This window comes from Terrapene carolina, unplaced genomic scaffold (assembly GCF_002925995.2).
Source record: "Terrapene carolina triunguis isolate 2854851 unplaced genomic scaffold, T_m_triunguis-2.0 Scaffold714, whole genome shotgun sequence".
NCBI lineage: Eukaryota > Metazoa > Chordata > Testudines > Emydidae > Terrapene > Terrapene triunguis.
In genome coordinates, this window is record NW_020665065.1 from 12,032,389 (window position 1) to 12,052,173 (window position 19,785).

Consider the following 19,785-nt stretch of genomic DNA (forward strand, 5'->3'; position numbering starts at 1 on the left):
ACTGCAGTCAGGCATGGGAGAGTGACTAAGAGGTGGGCATTCTCCTCTCTCTTCCCGACCCACCAGTGCCTGCTGCGACGCCAATGCCATAGGACCTCTTCTTGTGCCAGGCTCTGTCATCCCATGCTACTAGCTTCTATCCGGTGCCACGGTGCTCCAGGCCATCGACTTCCACCAGAGGCCACCATCCTGTGCCGCCATTTGCCACTGCCGTCGTCTTTCTCTACTTGCCGTCTGCTTCCATCACACGCCACAGTCCTCACACGCCACGTTCTTCCATTGTCTCCCATGACGTGCCATGGTCTTCCACTGCCAGTGTCTCATCAAATGCCATAGTCTCTGCTGGCCCTTATGCCATGGTTTTGAGTGATATCTCAGGGAAGCAGTGGTTTTGGTTCCATCTTTTACAGTGCCAGAGGACCTGCTCCCCTATTTCCCGCCAGTTACCTGATAACGCGACAGGAGAGGGGGGAAATGCCAAAAAAGCCAGGCTGGAAACTTCTCATTACATCCTGCCATCTTTGCACGGCGGGTGAGAAACCTCCCTCCCTCCTGTTCCATTTGCACAACCCCCGATGGTGAGGGATGCCTGGGAAGCTGCCTGGGGCGGGGGCCGCATGGCTAAAAGCTTCTTCGCATTAAATTCATCCGTCCTGCCAGAGTTATCGCTACACCAAAGCAGGCCACCTCCACCTGGTCCCTCTCTGCCTGTATTTGTCTAAGATCAGACACCACAGTCATCCTGCTGGCAATTAATTGGCTTTTGTTCAGCAAGAGTGAACAAGATCTCATCTTAATCTTCTTCATTATTTCTCCTTGTACGGCAGAGTCAACACAAGATTAGGTTTAATTTACACAAAAAAAAAGTGAAGTCATTACTCATATCTGGATCAGGATGTTATCTGCTTCGCTTTGCAATACACAGTGTGGCAATGTGAACAAGAGGAGCCGCTCCTGGCCACAGGACCCTGGGGGGGTTCCACTCACGTGGCTCTGAGATTTCCCTCCCAGCCCCCTTGGGAAGCTTAGCACAGCAGAGACATTCTGCTCTGATCTCCTGGGTCTGCCGGTGATGGAGAGCCCTGGGGTTGGAGCGGTGGAAGGCAAGAAGGTGAGTTGAGACAGCTTCTACCTACCTGATAAAGGATCCCCAGGGATATGCCCTGCTCTGCATCCTACTGCACTGCCTCATCGCAGCACAGGCAGGGCTGGCTTCCACTAAACAGCCCCTCCGATGTGCCTCCCTCTGCCCTGGGCTAGAGAAGCTCCCTTATGGGTGAGAGGTGAGTTTAGTCTTTGCCCTCCCAAGCGGATGCCACCCGTTAGGGTGATGAGGTTTAGGATGTGGGCGCCTGCCCACAGGGCAGAGTGGCCCTGGGGAAAAAACCAACTCCAAATGTAGGTAGGTCTGGTTTGGCTCAAGGTAACTCAAAGCAGGGGAGACGCCCCTGATAGGCATTCCCGACAGGACCGCCTCGTGCTGTCTGGAGTGGTCCTGTCGCAAGGGATCCAAAGGGTTGGGAGGTTGGCTTCAGAAGTCAAGGAGTTCTTGGTGTGTGTGGGGGTGTGTGTGTGTGTGTGTGCATGCCGGGGGGAGCAGCTGTAGAGATTCCCACGTGTGCGTGCACACACACACACACACTCTATAATCTTAACCAGTCAGCTTCAGGCCCCGGTGTAGCAGAGATCTGGCACGACAAGCATCTCTCTCCCCCCGCCCGGTGGCCCACCAGACAATGCTGCCTGCATCTTCGCGGAGCACAGCTCCCAAGTGCTACCTGGGAAAGTGTCTCATTACCGAAAACCCACTTATCTCCACTGGGAGATCATTGAGCTGCTCCCCTACACTGTGATTGAACACGTCCCCAGCCTCCCGTCAGCCTGGCCCGGCTCTCTCTGTGCACTGATTTCTGTCGTCCCTTCGAGAGGGACAGGTGGCTTTGCTGTGTAATGGATCTTTTATTCCCTCAAGCAGCGCAGCGGCGACTGGATAACTTTGGGCTGCTCAAAGGAGGTTATCCAAGGGCACGTGTACTGTATCCAGGACTCTGGCTTCAGCATGCATTTGCCTCCCGCGGGCATCTCGCCAATAGGCCAGGCCCAGCGCCACTGGCTGCGTGAGGGCAGGCGAACGGCAGCAGGAGATTGGGATGTGAGTGAGAAGTTTTGTGGTTGAGCTCGACCAGCGGCTTCTCTCGCTCTCTCGTGCTAGCTAAGCTCCCTTTTGCACCCGCCCTGCTGAGCAGAGCTGGGCAGACCATTGATTTTTCAGTTCAGGGAGTGAAATGAAAAATCACATCAAATCTATAGAGTTGCCAGGCTTGGTTTTTTTTCTCGCCAAAATGAAAAACTATAAACTGTTGTCCTGGGTCAAAAGAAATATTTTGTTTCAGCCGAAAGTTGTGTGTGTTTGGAGGTCACGTAGGTTGGGGCGGCTTTTAAATCTAACAAAATGTCCAAACGAAATTGCTTTGAACCAGGCCGTTGTTTCAAAATGAAAAGTTGAAACATTGTGTTTCCACAAGGTCCAAAGGAAACATTTCAACTCCTTTGGGGGGAAAAAAATTGGGGGTGGTGAAACTATTGGCTGAATTCCACCCAACTTTGCAAATCGTTTGTCGACCCAAAACTGCCCTTTTCAGGGAATAAACTATTTGTCTGAATAATTTCACCCAGCTCTGCTGTTAAGTGCCCCAGAAAACCATCTGCATCAGCGTAGCTACTCAGAGCCACTCCTCCGTCAGGCCCCAAGACAGCTAGGCTAAAGGGCCTGCATTGGAAGGCAATAAAGCACCCACCTGGCTCTCCCCCCAGCACCCTGAGCCTTAGCATACCCCAGAGTCCGTGTCTCCCTCCTGCATAGCCAGGACCTTTGGGTTGAAGTGCGATATCAAACCAGTGCAATCCATGTCCTGGTGAGTGTGTGGTCAGACTCTAACTAACCCTCTGAGTCTGGGTATAAATCAAAGAGGCAGCAGGCTCTGTGCAGATCCCTATGGGAACCAGTTGATGCCTCAGCTCGTGATGCAGTCGCAAACCAGCCTAGCGCTCACACATCCAGTATCGACAGATGTGGGTCCCGAGCAGAGGCACTGAGAAGAAACCCAAAGGCAGGCGTCCTGTAGGTGCTGTCTGTCAAACTGGGTGAGTATAGAAATGAACATAACACCATAGGCAGATCAGTCTCCCACGACAGGTACAATCCAGAGAACGACATAGACTGGCCACGCCCAGCTGTGATTTTTGCCAACTCAAGCAAGGTCAAGGGTCAGTTCTTTGAGTGGGGACCTCTAGCGAAAAGCCGGGTGCTGCAGAAGTAGTGCTGGTGGTGGAATAGACAGTCCCTTTACTACTGCGTGCTATCAAACCAATGCCCTAGCATAGCGCGAGGGTGCTGTGCTGCTGGAGATTCCTTGAGTTGAGTAGCTTGACCTGTGGTCAACAACACTCTCGCTGCTCTGTCTTTGGAAGAGTGAGATGTTAGCCAGGATGCTGGGATTCAGTTCTGGCTGGGTTAACTGGGTCATTAAACTTCCCCTGTAATTTGAACTAAATGTAATATAGTCTTTCCCTTCCTGTGCTAAACAGCTGTGTGGCGTTGAAGTGTTCCGCACCAGAGATGGCTGCATTCTTGAACAGGGAAAGCACGATTGCCCTTAGGTTAGTAAACAGCTTTGGGATTCGTTTGGCTGAAATGGGCTATGGAAATTGAGACTGAATATTCTTTTAAAATTAAGATGGGCAGAAGAAAAGGAAACGGCTGAGGCCAAGCTACGTCTGGGGGGAGACCAGCTTCAGGAATTGGAAACCGGAATCAAAATACAGCATTAAATTTAAAACATCTTAAATTATTCCAGGTACTTTACACCGCAGTGTTAACAGCTCCCAAGGAAAGAGTCAGGAAAACCGGAGAGCTAGAGTCCTGCTTCACTGAAGCTACAGCCAGAGTGCCCCCTGCTGGCACTGGTGCATTATAACCACCTCTGCCTTGGGCTATTAACGCACAGCAAAACTGGGAATATGGAGAAAATGGTGAGAGTTTGGCTGAAACCTTGGCGCTGTTGAAGTCCCTGGGAGTTTTGCCTTTGATTTCAATGGGGCCAGGATCTCATCCCCGGCTTCAGAGAGACTCAAGGACTGAGCGTCTGGAGGATTAAACCCCCCCAGCGCTCCAGCCATCAAGAGCACGTGGCATGGAAGTAATAATGCCTTTATACCGCTGCTTTCCTGGGATTCTTAAAGCACTCCACAAAGGTGGGAAAAGCATCATTAGCCTCACTTCACAAATGGGGAAACTGAGGCATGGAGCAGGACAAGTGACTTGCCCAGTATCTCAGGGAAAATCTGGGGCAGGGCTAGGGACAGAATCCAGGTCTCTTGACTCCCAGTACCCTGCTCTAACCAGCAGGCGACACTGTCCCCTTAAATGTCTTCATGATAAGAGATCCCCAGAAAGGACAGCAGGGGATGGACATGTCCGGGCTAGGGTGCAGAGGTCAGGGGAGCTTGGCATCAGAGTGGAAACATATCCTGGCTATCTGGGAGTGCTGATGCCCTGCTGCTGCCTCAGAAAGCCATTTCATTTAAAGAGAATCAATCTCCTCAGGAAACTGACTGAAGCAATTGAGCTCGAAAAATACCAGATCGATTTCCCCTCTCCTCCTCCAGTTTCTCCCCCCCTGCACCCCGCCCAATCCTGAATCCAGGCAGGGGAGCAAACTCCTCCATCTGGCCACAGAACTCCCCTGTGGATAATAATAGCTGCTTCGTGTAGAAAATTCAATTAGGCCCAACAAAGAGATGAATGTTAGTGCTTCCTCGGCAGGCCCCATCCGGTTCTGTTCTGTTCCTCCGCAAGTGGCTAACTGCAGGGGCTGTTATGAAAGAACCCTTTCAATTCTCGTGGCATTTATAGCTAGGGCTGGCTGGAGAGGGCTTTTCAGAAAGGAAAACGACCGTGGGGCTCTAGCCCGGTGATTGGCCATTGTGTGCATCAGATGCCACTTACGAGATGGGACACCAGCTGTTGTGGCTGGCTAGGGGTTGAATATAGGCTGTGTCTAGTGCTTTTCTCCTGGCGTCTCCCTGAGCTGTTGATGGGTTCGTTAAAGATGAACTTTCTTGCCAGAGAAAGAAGGGGGTTAGTGCCGGTTTCCTGGCCACGTTTGGGGAACTGTTGTTCTGCTTTCGTAAAATCGCCCCCCTCATTCATCACCTTCTCCCGCAGGTTCCAACTAGAGACAGCAGACTTCTCCATTTCCTGACGTTGTTGCTGAGGGCTTGTTCAATAGCAACCACGTTCCATCCCAGAGGTGGCTGCAGCGTCATTTGTGGGTTAAAGGCACCGTGTGAGTGTGAGCTGCCACTACTCCCCTGGCTGCTCTTGGCCCGGGTACAGGCAGGTGCTTCACTCCTCCAGTCCCGGTTTAAAAGTAGGTCTGTTCCAGAACGGCAGATGGTGGGGTGCAATCAAGTCTGGGGAGGAAGACTTTGGTGGTTCTGAGCGTTGATGTTCCAGTAATGACAGGGTTTTGTATTTATTTTACCGGGGCGGTTAGTTTGTTTAAGGGGAAAAAAACAGAAGACCGAAAGAAAGAAGAACAAAAGTAAAACTGAGATGTCTTTAACAAAATCACCTCAATTTAGGTATCCTTAGTAGACACATCCTTAAGTGAGGGGCCTTTAATCCAGCCATCCTTAACGGGTATGTCCTTAACTGAAGTATCCTTAGCCCTTCCATTTGGAATCATCCCCTCCATTTATTCAGTGGGAAAGGTGGGAGGGAGTTGCTGGAGGGAGCGCGTTGGTTTCCCAGGAGGCAGGGGCACAGTGTAGCAGCTGTGGGGGGGTTCTTGGACCATGGAGGGAGGGAAGGTGAAGCAGCAAGGGGCGGAGTGGGAGAGATGGGCAGTGGAAGAGGATGCAGATACAGAAGGATCCGGCTGAGAGGGACTCAGGGAGGATGTTTGCTGTCTTTGTATAACACTTAGCACCGTGGGGCCTTGGCCCATGACTGGGACAGCTAGGCACAATGGTAATACAAGGAATAGGTGGTGCTGCTATTTACAGAAAGGGACAGGAAACCCTTTGGTCACTGAAGCTGTCCATGACTCAGCACTTCAGTGGCACAGTGGTGTTTAAGGGTGAAGGCCCCTCTGCTCCTCTGTCATGGGTACATTAACTTGCAGTGGGGCCCACGGTGGTCTGTTAGCCCAAGGAATGACACTGAAGCCTGTTACATGGGGCAGCCCAAGGATCCAGGCATGCTCAGTTGGCCTAGTAGATGTGAGTTGTGAACTGGGGGACACTTGGATCTCTGAAGAGAGGGGTGGGGGGGTCCTTGGGGCAGATTTCATTGTTGGCTGCAGGAGCCAGGTGTGGAGGGCCGGCTGCAAAGCAGTGGTGCTGGAACACTTTTTAGAGTGGGGGTGCTGCACCCCCCCCCTTAGCCTTGTCTGTGCCCCCCCCCGCTGCAACTTAGAGCTGGGGCCAGGAGCAGGGCCATGGCTCTGGGAGGGGGGGGATGCAGACAAGGATAAGGGGCGGGGCCAAGGCTGGGGCCACAGCGGGGGGCAGGGGCAGAGGCTGGCAGCCCGGGCTGGCAGCCGGGACCCCGCATGCAAGGCCGGGAGCAGAGCCCCCAGGTGCAGGGCCAGCAGCCAGAGCCCTGCATAGAACCTGGGGGTGCTGCAGCACCCCCTGCACTCCTGGTTCCTGCACCTGTGCTGCAAAGGGGGGCAGATGCATAGCATTTAGAACAGACACAAGGAGCAGGATTTTCAAAAGTGCCTAAGGCCATGTTGGCGCCCCCAGCAGCACTGCTCTGGTGAAGAGTGGATGCTCCTATATCGACAGGAGGGTTTTTCCCGCTGATGCAGTTAACCACCTCGCTGACAGGGCCGGCTCCAGGCACCAGGCAACCAAGCTGGTGCTTGGGGCGGCACCTGCCGGGGCTCGCTGCCCTGCGCTCTGGCCGCCGGGGGGAGAGCCGAGCCCCTGCCGGGGGGAGAGCCGAGCCCCTGCCGGGGCTCGCCGCCCTCCTCCCAGGGCTCCGGCCGCCCTCCCCTCCGGCGCCCTCCCCCCGGCCGCCGGGGGGAGAGCGAAGCCCCCGCCGGGGCTCTGGCCACCCCGGCCGGAGGCTTTTTTGCCTGGGGCGGCAAAAAAGCCAGAGCCGGCCCTGCTCACTGAGAGTTGGGAGCTGGGTCACTGCGAGATTTCTTCCAACGGCCTCACTGCGTCTATGCCGGGGCTCAGGTTGGCGTCACTCCCTCGCACAGGGTGTGAAATTGTTCACACTCCTGAGCGATGTAGCTAGGTTGATCTAATTTTTCAGGCCTAAGGGAGTCAGGCACCCAACTTCCATTGCCTTTCCATGGGAGTTAGGTGCCTAACTGGCGGCGGTGCTTTTGTACCCCCTGCCCACCAGCCTGGCCCTGGCAGACTGACGGCTGAGTTGCAGTCCTACCCACCAAACCCGGATGTGTGGCGTGAGCGGCTAGAAAGACTGTTGGGCACAGCGCTGGCAAAGCAGCTGTGGGGGCGTGTCCTGCAAGGGGCCCAGCAGTTGCTTACAGGCGTTGGGGCGAGCTCAGAAAATCCACATCATGGACCTGTTGTGGTACCACAGAGCCATCTGCTGGGCACAGGAGATGCCAGCCAGCCACCGTTATGGAAGGTGGGCCCCCTTCAGCTGATCCTTCTCCCTCAGAGCAGGAAACGCCTGGGCCTTGGTCTGAGCTCTTACACCAGGTGTAAATCAGGAGTGGCCCTGTCTTCAGTGGAGTGACACAGAGGTCAAGCTAGTGAGAGGGGGAAATCCAGCCCCCTGTTTAAAGGCGGCAGGGGGCTCTGGAGTGCAGGCATAAAGAATAGGCAGGACCCCACTGGGACCAGGTACTGCCAGGGTAACCCCCACCCTCAGATACAGGCCCAGGGCAGGCCTGGTGGTGGCACAAGAATCCCACCCGAGTACGTTCAGCGTGTGCTCTGGGTCGGGGCGTTTCCGGGCACACCCTCTGGAGTCGCCCCCAGCCAGGCTCTCTAACCACAGAGCTGCTCCTCCTTCGCCCAAGGATCCTGTTTACTCTGTTGTTCCCCACACGGCCAGGCTGAGCCACTGGGCCTCCCTCAACCTCCCCGAGGGCTCCTGCTGGCCCATCCACAGGGACTCGGGCGCAGGACTTCCCTTCTGTAGACCTGCACCGTCAGCCGGTGGAGCGATGGGGACACCCAGTGCCTGAGGAGGTGAAGCTCAGGCCTGCACATGTTACGTGGGGTGGGTGCCACAGGAATTGTATTGTGGCTGGTTGCATGGATCCCTCTGCTGCCTGTATCAATTCCCTAGGGATAGTCCAGGCTCTTGTCTCTTCCCAGGGGGCAGGCAACTGACACTGAGCTGGATATTAACGAGCACCATGCGGAGCCCGTGTGTGCAGCAGGGATGGGTACTGAGACCTACCCAGCAAGCAGGGAGTTAACTCCAGGCTTCAGTCCCCCAACTGGGGCAGCGTTGTGAAGCAAGGGAGGGGACTCAAGGGCCAGCCGGGGGCTCCAGGAAAGCCTGGGTTCCTGGGAGGCAGCAGTGAGAGGTCTCGGACTCTGAGCAGACAGAGCCTCATCTCCCATTCGGCAGGGGCCGGCTCACAGCCTGTGTCTCTTGGAGCTTAGAGCCCCAAGCGAGGGAAGGGGACACATGCTGGGTGAAAAGCTCTTGCTGGCGCCGGACCGGCTCCTGTGCTCTCCCAGCTCCCCAGGGATGCCTGCAAGGGGTCCCCAGATTTACTTCCGCCTCTTTGTGCGTTTGATTGGTGGGGCTGCCGCACTTGGTCTGCAGAGCAGGGGTAATGGGCCCCTTCGCCCACGCATAGCCTGCTCCTTAAGGGGACGGGTATAGCTGGGATGTTGGCCCTCCCCGTGGGGGATCCAGCCCTGAGGAAGGAATCCTGGCCACACACCCTTTGGCTGAAGGCAGCTGGCATAGCCCTGCCCACCCATGTATGGCAGGAGGAAAGCGAGCTGAGCCTGGAGAGACAGACAGACCCTCCAGGCGGGGCTTGTACACACAGTGCTTTTATTTGTGGTCTTCAGCCAGAGAGACCCTCCGGCTTGGACAGTGGCTTAGAATTCAAGAGGGGCCCATGTGGCCACGTGCAGCGACTCGCAGAGAGCCCGACAGAAGGCCGGACACACGCGGTGGTGGCTCAGAAACGCTTGCCCAGGGCTTCGTTTGTAATGCAAGAGGGGCCGGGGCTCAAGCAATTGTTTTACTTCCATAACTGACGCAGCAAGGCCGGAAGTGCTGGGGCTCTGAGCTGCCCCGGCACCTCCGAGCTCTGAGCTGTCAAGGCCAGAGGTCACAAATTAAGCACTGCTCTTGCCTTTTGCAAAAGAAACACGAGCATGTTGCATTGGGTAATGGCACAATTTGGTGCTAAGGGGTTAAATTGGGTGCACTGCCCTGACAGCAGAGGCAAAGAGGACACTCACACAGTCACTCTTTCTCTCTCCCCACAACCACCCAGCCAGCCTGCTTAAGGGAAGGGGTTGCCTAGGATCTTTCACTAGGGTTGGTTGCCAGGCGGTGTGTGTGTGTGGGGGGGAAGGACAGGTTAGTTTTGGCTCAGCTAAGTTTAGGACTTTCTTTTCAGTGATGTGGGCATAGCCCTAAGCCGTGCCAAGGGGCATTAAGGGGGAGTATGCACGTAAGTGTTTCTGGCATATAGGCATGTGCATTCGAGGTGGATCTGTGGTTTCCAGAGGCCCCATGTAAACAGTCAGGGATCATCCTTGGGCAGGTGACGCTTAGCAGCAGCTTCTCTAGGCTCCCAAAGCCTGACTAGCACGGGGCTAGCTGCAGGCCCTGGGCACAGCTCAGAGGCTGCAGTGGGTTCTTAGGCTCCGTAGCATGTGGCTTCCTGCATTGCCCAGCCTTCCCTTCCGCCTGTTATCTCTAGCATGTGACATAAGAGCCTGGGCTACATCCCACAGATACAATCCCCAGGAGCTTCAAGCCCAAGAAACGCCGGAGGAGTCAGAGTGGGGAGTCCGGGAGAACGTCCCCCAGAGGAGGAGAGTGAGGGCACTTGGGAAGGAGGCACCGGGGCTAGCATGAAAAGCGGAGCAAGCCGAGTGGAGAGATGAGGAGGATGGAGGGGAGCAGGAGGAGATGGAGGTGGGGCAGAGGCTGATTTGCAGAGGATATGAACCTGTTCCAGCCCTCCCCACCCAGGAGCCTTGGGTCTGTAGCTCAAGCAGTAGCTCTGGAGGTCCCTGGGTCAGTCCCTGGTGTGTCAGCCGAGAAGCGGCTCTCGTGCACGCCCTTCCCTGGTACGTGGGGTACAGCACGCCGGGGAGGTTCAGAGAGAGGGCCAAGGTTCCCAAGCGATGAGGCAGAAGATGCTCTTTAGAAGAGGGTTTCTCTAAGAACCGCCCCCTTTCCTGCCTACAAAAAGTCAAAGCCTGAGCTCAGGATTTAGCCCAGTCTAGAGGTCCATTGGGGCAGCTGGATCTGGGTCCGTTCACTCTCTTTCTCTCTCCCATCTGGACTATTTCTAGCTGATCTGCCTGGGCCCAGGTCCTGGTCTCTCTCCAGACTTTGGCTTATACTAGCTAAGCTGCTTCATCTTTAACAAAACTAGACCAGGATCCAGGGCAGACTCCACCTTTATCTTTACGTTCCCTTCCTGGGCCCAGCCTAAAGCGAAAGGCACCCTCCTCTCCCTGCTGCTTTGCATGATTCTTAATAATAAAGAAACCAGTTACCTAGCACAGCAAACTTTAACGAGCTCTGTCCCCCAGGAAGTAGGCAACTGTTGTTATAGATGGGGAGAGAAGCTAAGTGACTTGCCCCAGGCCACAGAGGGGCTCAGTGGCAGAACTGGGACTTGGGGCTTCCAGGTCCTGTGTTGAGACCATAGGACCATGCCGCTCTCTTGAAGCATCTAAAAGATGAAGCCTGAATCCCTCTCAAAGTGGACTGTATCTGATGCTGGTAAGCGGCACTGTGAGAGTCACTGTTCAACGCGGCTGCTGGGGAGGGAGGTTTAGGGTCTGAGGTGACATCAGCCGAAAGGAGAGGGAAGGTCCTGGAATTATTTATAGCCAGCTCGCTCGTTCCCCCTACTCCAGCCTTGGCACCATTCCAAAGCGATGCTGCGGCTGGCTGGAAGGGCGTCGGGCGAGTGGGGCAGAGGAGAGCACTGAGATTTTTAAAAGCTTTCTAAGGGTTGGTGCATTAATGGACCCCAAAGCAGCTACTCCCAGACTCTGCGTAACCCAGTGAGGAAAGGTGGGCAGCACCACACAGAAACTATCCAAAGCCTATGGAGGACCCAAGGGATCAGCTGCGGTGAATGGGACCCGGTCTGGCTTGAGGGGCCATGGCCCAGCTATGGCTCCACCATCACGCTGCTGTTGGTCATGCGGACCCCGTACCATCCCTTCCAGAAGAGCGTGTCCTGGCCGCCGTGTTCAAAGCGCACAAAGCGAGCCCCGGGGCCGTAGTCGGAGAAGGTGTGGGAGAGCTGAGGGGGCAGAGAGAGAAAGAGAGACAATGGCTTCCGGGAAGTCACAAGCCGCCCCTGAATCTCCCCTCCGGGGAGCGAGGCCCTGCGGGGATGGGGTGACCAGCCACTGGCGGGAGATGGGCTATCTGATGGTCTTCGGGCCTCACTGCTACGCTGGAGCCATCAGCGGCTTTCTCCTTCCATGCCACTTCCCTCTCCCCACCCACTCACGTGGCTGGGTTGGCAGGTTACTGAGCCGCATGGAACCCAGCCTCATGGTCCCAGCTGCAGAAGAGGAGAGAGACAGGATCCCGGGGTAAAGACCCCCCCACCCAGCCTTCACCCCATCCTGCTCCTTTGGCAGCTGAGCTCACCAAGGGAAGCCCCTTCCCATCAGGCTTTGCCTGCGGCCCCAAAGCATGCGCTGCCCTGTCCCGTCACCCTGACTCTGCCCAGCCGCTCGCCGTGACTCACCTCGCTCCAGTCGGCGGCGTTGTCCTGCGGAATGGCGACGGTGTCGCTCTGGTACTCCGCCAGGACGTCCTCGTGCTCCGACAGCAGCTTCACGTGCAGCTGGTAGAGGCAGCCGGCGTCACTGCGACCCGCGTACCTGCAAAGAGACCCAGGCTGCCAGCCTCGCCCCTCGCGGCCGCTCAGCCAACAGGCCCGGTGCTGAGAGCAGCGCGGCTGGGCCCAGGCTGGGCACCGTCCTACACCAAGCCATGTCCAGAAAGCCAAGCCCCAACCACCTGGATTACAGTGAGCTTGTTCAGTCTCCCACCGCCGGTAGCTGGGCTGGAGTGCTAGTGCAGACCCAGGGCTGGTGTTCTCACCAGTGAGTCTGCAAGAGGCATGGAGCAGTGCCCCTGCTATCATTGATGGACCCATGCCCACGTAAGCAATGGTGGGAAATGGGGGTCAAAGAAGCCCAGTGTAGACACAACTCCAGCCTCTCCTCATCTCCCTCTCTCTTCTTTCCTTGGCCTTTCCCCTCTCTCCCTGCCAGCACAGCACAATCTCCCCCCCCACACACACACACACTTACCAGTCCTTTACCACAATTTTAGGCTGGGTTGTGTCCAGCAGCTCCTCCCAGTAACCCTCAGCCCTGAGGTCGATGACCTGAGACTTGCGGCACCACCTGGAAGACGAGAAGTTACCGGGTGAGCGCGGCCCTGTTTCCTCACATGCCAGCGTAGGGTAGAACCCAGCCAGAGAAGAGGGCAGCCTTACTCGTAGGAGGTGACGAAGTATTTGTGGACTCCATCGCTGGGAAATTCTTTTCCAAAGTCTCCCGGCAGGTCCTCAATTTTCCAGCCGTCACCTCCGTTCTCCACTTCCCCCCAGTGCTCTAAATCCTCTGCAGAGAGCAGAACAAGAGAGAGACTCTGGGTTATAGTCGCGTGGCTTCACCTTCCTACGTGGGGATTTCTTTAATAGATCCAGGCAGGGAGTTCGATTTGAGTTGTGCTTTACTTCACAAGCGAGCCATTGACTATCTGCACTGTTTGGTAGGACTATCGTAATCTGGCCCTCGATTCTCAGCACCAACGCTCTGATCATTGTCTTAGCAGCCTCCCTTCACTAGAGAGCCCTGCCCAGCATTTCAGACTGGTCTAGGTACATATTGCAACAGTTTAAATAAAGGTGTGATGTTAAATTGCTCTGACTTTGTGTGTGGACCAGGCCTTAGAGAGCTGCTTTCGGGGTCAAATTTAAAGCAAAAATGTCAGATTGGTAAAAACAAGCGTCTACAAACCCCCCCATTGATTGCAATGGTTCCGTGATCATTTAAACAAGTCCACTGAAAACTATTTTTATTGTATTTCAACATTCCCAGGGCTGCCACACTGGGCTAGTGCAGGAGAGGACTGATCCGTTTCCTTCTCCAAGCTGAAATCAAATGCACAGAGCTAGCACTTGGCATCAGTGGGGACAAGCTCATTCAATTTTTTAACTCTTTCATAAGACGGGTAAAGGTTTTCTTTGTAAAGTTGGAGCCAGTATTCCTTGCTTAGCCTTGTTTTCAACCCTCCTCTAACGTGGTCAGAACAGACCAAAAGATCCTCCACCACCACCACCACCCTTCCTTTTGGCTTGAGCATTTTCAGAATTATATTGGAAAGCTGGAAGCAAATCGGCTCAACTGTTGGTGAGTGATACAGCCAGAAGCAGCGTGATCCAGTGGTCTGTAGGCAGAGCAGGAACCAGGGGTTCTTGAGCTCTAAACTCTGCCACAAACTCACTACATAGCCTTGGGTACATCATTTAAAAGCAGATTTTCAAACAAGCACTGCCCATGTTCTCCTTCAAAAATTCCCCTTGTTTTTTTATTTTGTTGTGAGACCCCCAATAGTAGCCAAAACCCTCTGCAGAATCCTGGCCCAACGGAGACCCTTTGAAACCAACCCTGTAAGTGAATTGCCACTGAATCCGTAGCGGAGCCAAAAGGTACCCAAATCTCAGGCCCTGCAGTCCTGTGCCTTGACCAGCACACAGTCCTTCCTCCTCTTTGGAAGCTGGAGCTGAAGCCGCCAAGTTGTAGGGGAGGGTGGCGTACAGTGCAGTAAAGCACCACAGATGGTGGCGATGTTGTTATGCTGCACTGGCCACTAACCACGGTGGACCTGAGCACGTGCCCCCCTCCTAGAAATCCCCAGCAGGTGCTTGTGTAAAGAGGATAGAACGCCTGGCCACCACCCCTGTTAATGGAACCCCCAGGCCAGCTGTTGTTGATTTAGTCTCACACACAGTGAGACGGGTGCTGCATCTCTGCCCAACCCAGGGCCTCTTAAAGTGATTGGAGATGCACAATGCTCAGTAACCAGCCCGGTCCTCCCCCCCGCCGGGCGAAGGTGTTACAAAGTTCAGTCACTCGCCTTCGCCGCAGGGGTTCTTGATTAAATTCCTCTTCCTCTTACTCAGGAAGTAGAACGTTTGCCAGTTCTCGGCCTCCTCTTCAGGCTCTGCCCCGGTGAAGCCCTCCTGCTGGCACTTCAGGATCCAGAGAGCTGCTCCGTCCACAAGGTTCTTCCACTGGCAGCAGACCAGGCGGCACACCAGCACCAGCTCCACTGCAGGGATGGAGGCCAGGATCTGGATCAGGACGGCTTCAGGGAGGGATTCCATCCTCCGGCCAGGCTGGGCGGAGCTTTCTGAGAACAAGGGGAGAGGATTTACACGCCTTGAGCAGGTAATTGGTCCATCGGGGCTGGTATCCCACCTCTGGCAGTAGCCAATGACTGCAGCCTGAGAGGAAGGGAAAAAAGACAACCCAGCCCATGTTGCACCAGGCTGTTGGGCACCAGTGTTCGAGGCGGAATTAATTCCTCCTGACCCCTGAGCACCTTAGACCCTGAAACATGAGAGTAGGTTATTCTTATATTAAGTTATTACAGAACTGCAAGAACTTTCTTATTGAAGCCTCTGACTTCCGGCGGCAGTGAAGTAACAGACAATTAAAATGCAACAGCCCAAGGGTGAAGCTTGTGAGTGCTTGAGGTTGGTGTTGTCACTAGCCAGCCTGTGCCTCTGCAGTGCAATCCTTCCAGAAATGTGCTTATGCAGGAACCTGGCTGTTTGTAGCAAGAGCTGCAAGACACCTGGCCTTGCTATTGGATTCACTGCCAGATAAAAAGCTGCAGGCATCAGGGTGTTGGGTTTCCCTTCATAAGATGACTAATGTATTGGTGTGTGCCGTGTAATGGTGCCCAGATACCATGGTGATCGGCGCCCTGTAAATCCTTGACAATGCGTCAGATTTAGTTGGGTGTGTTTGAAATTTGCAAGCCCTTCGTATCACAGAGTGGCCCCTTTGCTCTCAGGTGACAGGACAGGACAGAATGATCCACTTTGTGTAATGGCAAATATCTCAGTCGAGTCCCCTCTGACTCCTCCCTCCAAGGCCTAGGAATCCTGGCAACAGGGTCAGAAGTGTCCCTTAGCACTCGCCCTACGTGAGTGTGCGGACTCAGAAACCTTCTGTGTCATTGAGCCACGCCTACCCCCACCGGCCCAGCCTTTGGAGCCAACTGCGACGGAGTAACCGGAGATGAGAGTGCAGATTGCAAACCGCATGTCATTAATATGGGATGCACCATGACGGTGCTTTTATCCCCTCTGACTCCTGCTGTTGAGAAGCTGCTGAGGCTGCACCAAGATGCAGTCTGGAGGGGACCTGACCAGACTCACCAGGAGCCAATCATAGCTTTCTTCTAGCACTAGGCTCTATTCGGGCCATCTTCTGTGTGCTGCCGGGAGCGAATGGAACCAAGCGGGCAAACCTGACATGCCATTTGCAGAAACCTTGGCAGCATTAATACAGCCAGGCCAACAGCACTAAGTGCTGTGTCACTTGAGCAAGGCAGGGCAGGATGCAGAGGTCATTGCTGTTGGTATTCTGAACCCAAAAGCTCTGAGCTCCAGGTGTCTCCCATCTGTCCTGCACTGGCATCAGATGGCAAAATTCCATGGCTCTGAGGGGTGGTATTAGCATCCTCCCCCACAACCAAGTTACAAGCTCAGCGTTTAAGATGAAGGAAATTCCTGAAGGGCAGAACAGGCCAGACTCCGATCACGCAGGCTGCAGTCCCTGCTGACTTCATCGTCTGCAGCAGCTTCGCTGCCCCCTCCCTGACAAGCTCACCACGTCTCCGGACTAGCCAGACTCATCAGTTCTCCTTCAATTTCACCGCCTTGCCCCAGTCTCAGCCCCCAGCCCTGCTTTCATGTCCTCCCCTGTCCCCTTCCGAAGAGTCTCTCCTTAACTAAACCTGAGTCCACAATGAACTGAACAACTTCTGATTCCAGCTCTTTCCCTATTTGGGGGCACACCCTGGTCTCCTCTGCCAGGTGCCCTGCGCTTCCCAAACCTTTCCTGTGCCCTGTTCCCCTGTCTGCACAAGCCTTAAAGGTGCACTCCCTGCCTTGCAAAGAGAGCAGGGAGCGCTGCAGGGTTAAAGCACCTGTCCTAACAATGCCCGTAACACACCAAGGATGCTGCAGCACAAGCCGAGGCTGCCGTGCAAAAGGCCTGCCTCCCTAGCCGCATCCCAGCCCGGCAGTGAGAGAGGAACAGGAGATGCTGAGAAGTTCCTACCTCAATTGCTGCTCCTGAGATGGCGGCACCGTTCTGGATTGGTCTGTCGCAGGCAAGTAACTAATGCTGGCAGGGCTCTGCTAGAGCATAGAGCAGGCAGAATGGGTTCCCCTCTTAAAGGGACAGTGCATCATTGGCTGCAATCCAGGATGCGCTCGTGTGATATTGCTGATCTGGCTGGAGAGTTACCTGGGGGGTGTGTGCATGAGTCTGGGACTCCTGATTTCTAATTCAGGCTCTGTGTGAGCTTGGGCAAGTCACTTGCTCCTCTCTGCCTCCTGACCAGTCAAAGTAGGGTGGGGGGGGGCGGGGTGTTGACACTTACCTCCCAGGGTGTGGGAGGATGAATGTGCCCTTTGCCACCCTGTATTCCCCCGGCATTAGGAACTTTTGCCTGTTTCATGCAAGATCCCAGGGCAAGGGGAGACCAAACTGCATGTTAAAGTGAGGGACCGAATAGGGCCTGCTGTGCTGTATCCTGTCTCTATCCCTGACGCTCTGCTCTCCACCTCCGGATGGCGCTGCAGCACCGGAGGTGCTTGCCCACTTTGAGCACTGGCTGAGGGGCACGCAGTGGCTGTGAGATGCAGGTTCTCATGTATCACACTGGTGAGGGTGGTATAAACAGCTAGCTAGATCGAAGGAGGATCCCGGAGGGGCTGGCTCCCCAGGGGCAAAGAGAAATCCCAGCTGGGGCGTAGGCTGATGCCGCCTTCCATACCCACTACTAGGGAATGGGAGAGGCTAAGACCCGACAGCTCATCCTCCCAAACTATAATGTTTTGTGTTAACAATGAACTGCGTGAGTAAATTCAATCTCTAAGTGCAATTGACATTCCCTACTCGAGTCTGCCTCCTGCCTTACTGTCATCTTCTACCTCAGTTCTGGGGCTCTTCTCATCCCCTTGGGAGAGCTGCATAACCATGGCTCTACTCCTGTTCCTCCTCCTCCCACTGTCTCACGCCCATCTCTCCTCCCCAGCTGCAGGCAGGCAGCTGCATTTTCAAAAGCGGCCTCTAACTTGTGGGCACCTCCACTTTTTGGATGCCCAACTTGAGACACCTTGGGCCCGATTTTCAGAAAGGTCAAGTGCCTGCAACCTTCGTGAGCAGCTCTACTACAGGAGACTTACTCGTGTGCAGAGCTTGCAGGAGCCAAGCCTGAACTAGTTTTGTGGTCCAAGTACAGTGAAGTGCCAAAAGGGAACAGGCCACATAATTATTGTAGTTCTGTATGCAGGGCTCGGGAATGTGCTAGGTGCTTTGCAGAGTAAAGCCAGTGACAAGGGACAAGAACAGGAGTACTTGTGGCACCTTAGAGACTAACAAATTTATTTGAGCATAAGCTTTTGTGGGCTACAGCCCACTTCATCGGATGCACAGAATGGAACATATAGTAAGGAGATATATATATACACATACAGAGAACATGAAAAGGTGGGAGTTGTCCTACCAACTCTAAGAGGCTAATTAAGAGAAAAAACTTTAATTATCCACAGGGACACAGGAAGGACAAAGTTTACAGTAAGTGCATCATGTGGCTATTCAGTTTTGTTAGGAGCTGTAAAGATTTGCTCTTATGTACTTAGCATTTTGAGTGGTTTTGGTATTGGTATCGATGGTGAAATGTAAACTAGGTTTGTAAAATGATTTCACTCCTAATCATCCAAGTGCGATTAGCAACTGGAGAGAGAGGTGTTTGTTTATAACGTGATTATTATTTTTTTCCCCTAGACATCCTCTTACCCTTATTTCTCTAAATCACGTTTCTCGTTATTTAGTTGTATGAATGCCCACTCTCTGCTAGGTGCTTTCCAAACATTTCTGCTCCAAGGAGCTCTCAGTCCATGACAGAGGGTTGGGCAAGAACAATAATTACTTGCGTGCATAATTCACAAAAATGGTTCCCTCTTTCTGAAGGTTTTTTTTTTCTTTTTTTAACAATGAAACTTTTTCCTTTTCTTCAATTTGGTTTATTCTTCTGCCTCTTGTAACTTTAATTCCTCGCTGTTTAAGTACATTTTCCCTTAAGATGAAGCAGATTCCTATAACAGAATAGTCAGATACAAGCGATAACAGAAGCTGCTGGTAACATGAAGGGTGCACCCCTTGGCTATCCACCCAGCTCGGGCCACCTCTACACTAGGAGTGATTTGCACCATGGTACAGTGATACTGGCAAAGCACTTGTAGTGCGGCTACAGCTTATACCAGCAACGCTCCACTTCTGTCTGCACAGCCGCCTCAGGTCACCTCCCACCGCTCTTCCACTGTCCTGCAGGCACCCTACCCTGTACCAGCAAAAGTTAGTCAGTATACCTGGATCTACACTAGAGGCTTTTGATGGCAGACAGGCCTGATGCTGGTCACACCTCATGGCATCCCTGTCCGACCTAGCCAGGCTGCCAGGAGTTCCTAGCGTAGCTGCGGCCTGGGTGCTCCTATCCTGTGCTTGTCCCTGTAGTATCCAGCACCTGTCTCCTTTTCTCGCTCTTCAGCTTTATTATTTACTGAGGCTGTGGTAGCGCCCAGGAACCCCAGGCGTGGCCCTCGACCCCGGGGCGCTAGGCGCTGTACAAAGACCAGCCCCTGCCCATGAGAGGTGAGTACAAACGAGAGACCGGAGGTGGCTGCAGGCTTGACAGCCAGGGGGAGCTCCGGGCTCGGCACAGCAGCAGTTTTACTTTCCTTTTCCTTCTCTACGGCCGCCCTCGGCAGCTGTCCCCGGCTCCAGGCCGCCGGGCTCCGGAGTGCGGTGAGCTGGCGGGGGCAGGAGGGAAGCGGGGCTCCGGGCTGGGGAACGGGGCGGCAGCCGGGGATCGGGGGTGGGGGAGTGAGGTCTGGGCCCCGGGGAGGGAGGGGTCGGGTCGCACTTCCTGGCCCTGCCCCGGGGAAGGAGACGCAGGCGGCGGCGGGCCGAGCTGGGAGCCCGGGCTCGGCGGCCTGGATCTCGGCTGCAAGCGGCCGGGTTCCTCCGCCTGGCAGCTGGGCAGGAGCCGGGGGCCTCGCTGCGGCCCGTGTATGGGGCTGGGGGCCGGGATCCCTGGTGGGGCTGAGTCGGGCTCCTGGGGCGGGGCGAGGGCTTTGCATGGCAGAAGGGGGCCCATTGGGGTTGGCACTTCTCGGGTACATCCGGGGTGCAGCTGGCAGCGTCTGCTGGGCCCCCTGACCCATTTCCCAGGAC

General features: G+C 54.7%; 2 protein-coding genes across 3 annotated transcripts in view; one reads left to right on the forward strand and one right to left on the reverse strand.

The window, feature by feature from the left end:
• Positions 1-11,311: 11,311 nt before the first annotated feature.
• Positions 11,312-14,633, reverse strand: FBXO2 (F-box protein 2). The gene is made up of 5 exons (XM_024210618.1): positions 14,384-14,633; positions 12,738-12,864; positions 12,550-12,645; positions 11,979-12,114; positions 11,312-11,522 (listed from the first exon to the last, which is right to left on the reverse strand). Exons 1-5 carry the CDS (start codon positions 14,631-14,633, stop codon positions 11,388-11,390), a joined length of 744 nt encoding a protein of 247 aa, XP_024066386.1. The 3' UTR covers positions 11,312-11,387.
• Positions 14,634-19,310: 4,677 nt separating this feature from the next.
• LOC112114064 (F-box only protein 6) overlaps positions 19,311-19,785 on the forward strand; it is a 9,924-nt gene continuing 9,449 nt past the window's right edge. For both annotated transcript variants that reach the window (XM_024210605.2, XM_024210604.2), the window contains exon 1: positions 19,311-19,356. The gene's annotated coding sequence lies outside the window, so the exon portion shown is untranslated. The remainder of the gene's footprint in view (positions 19,357-19,785) is intronic.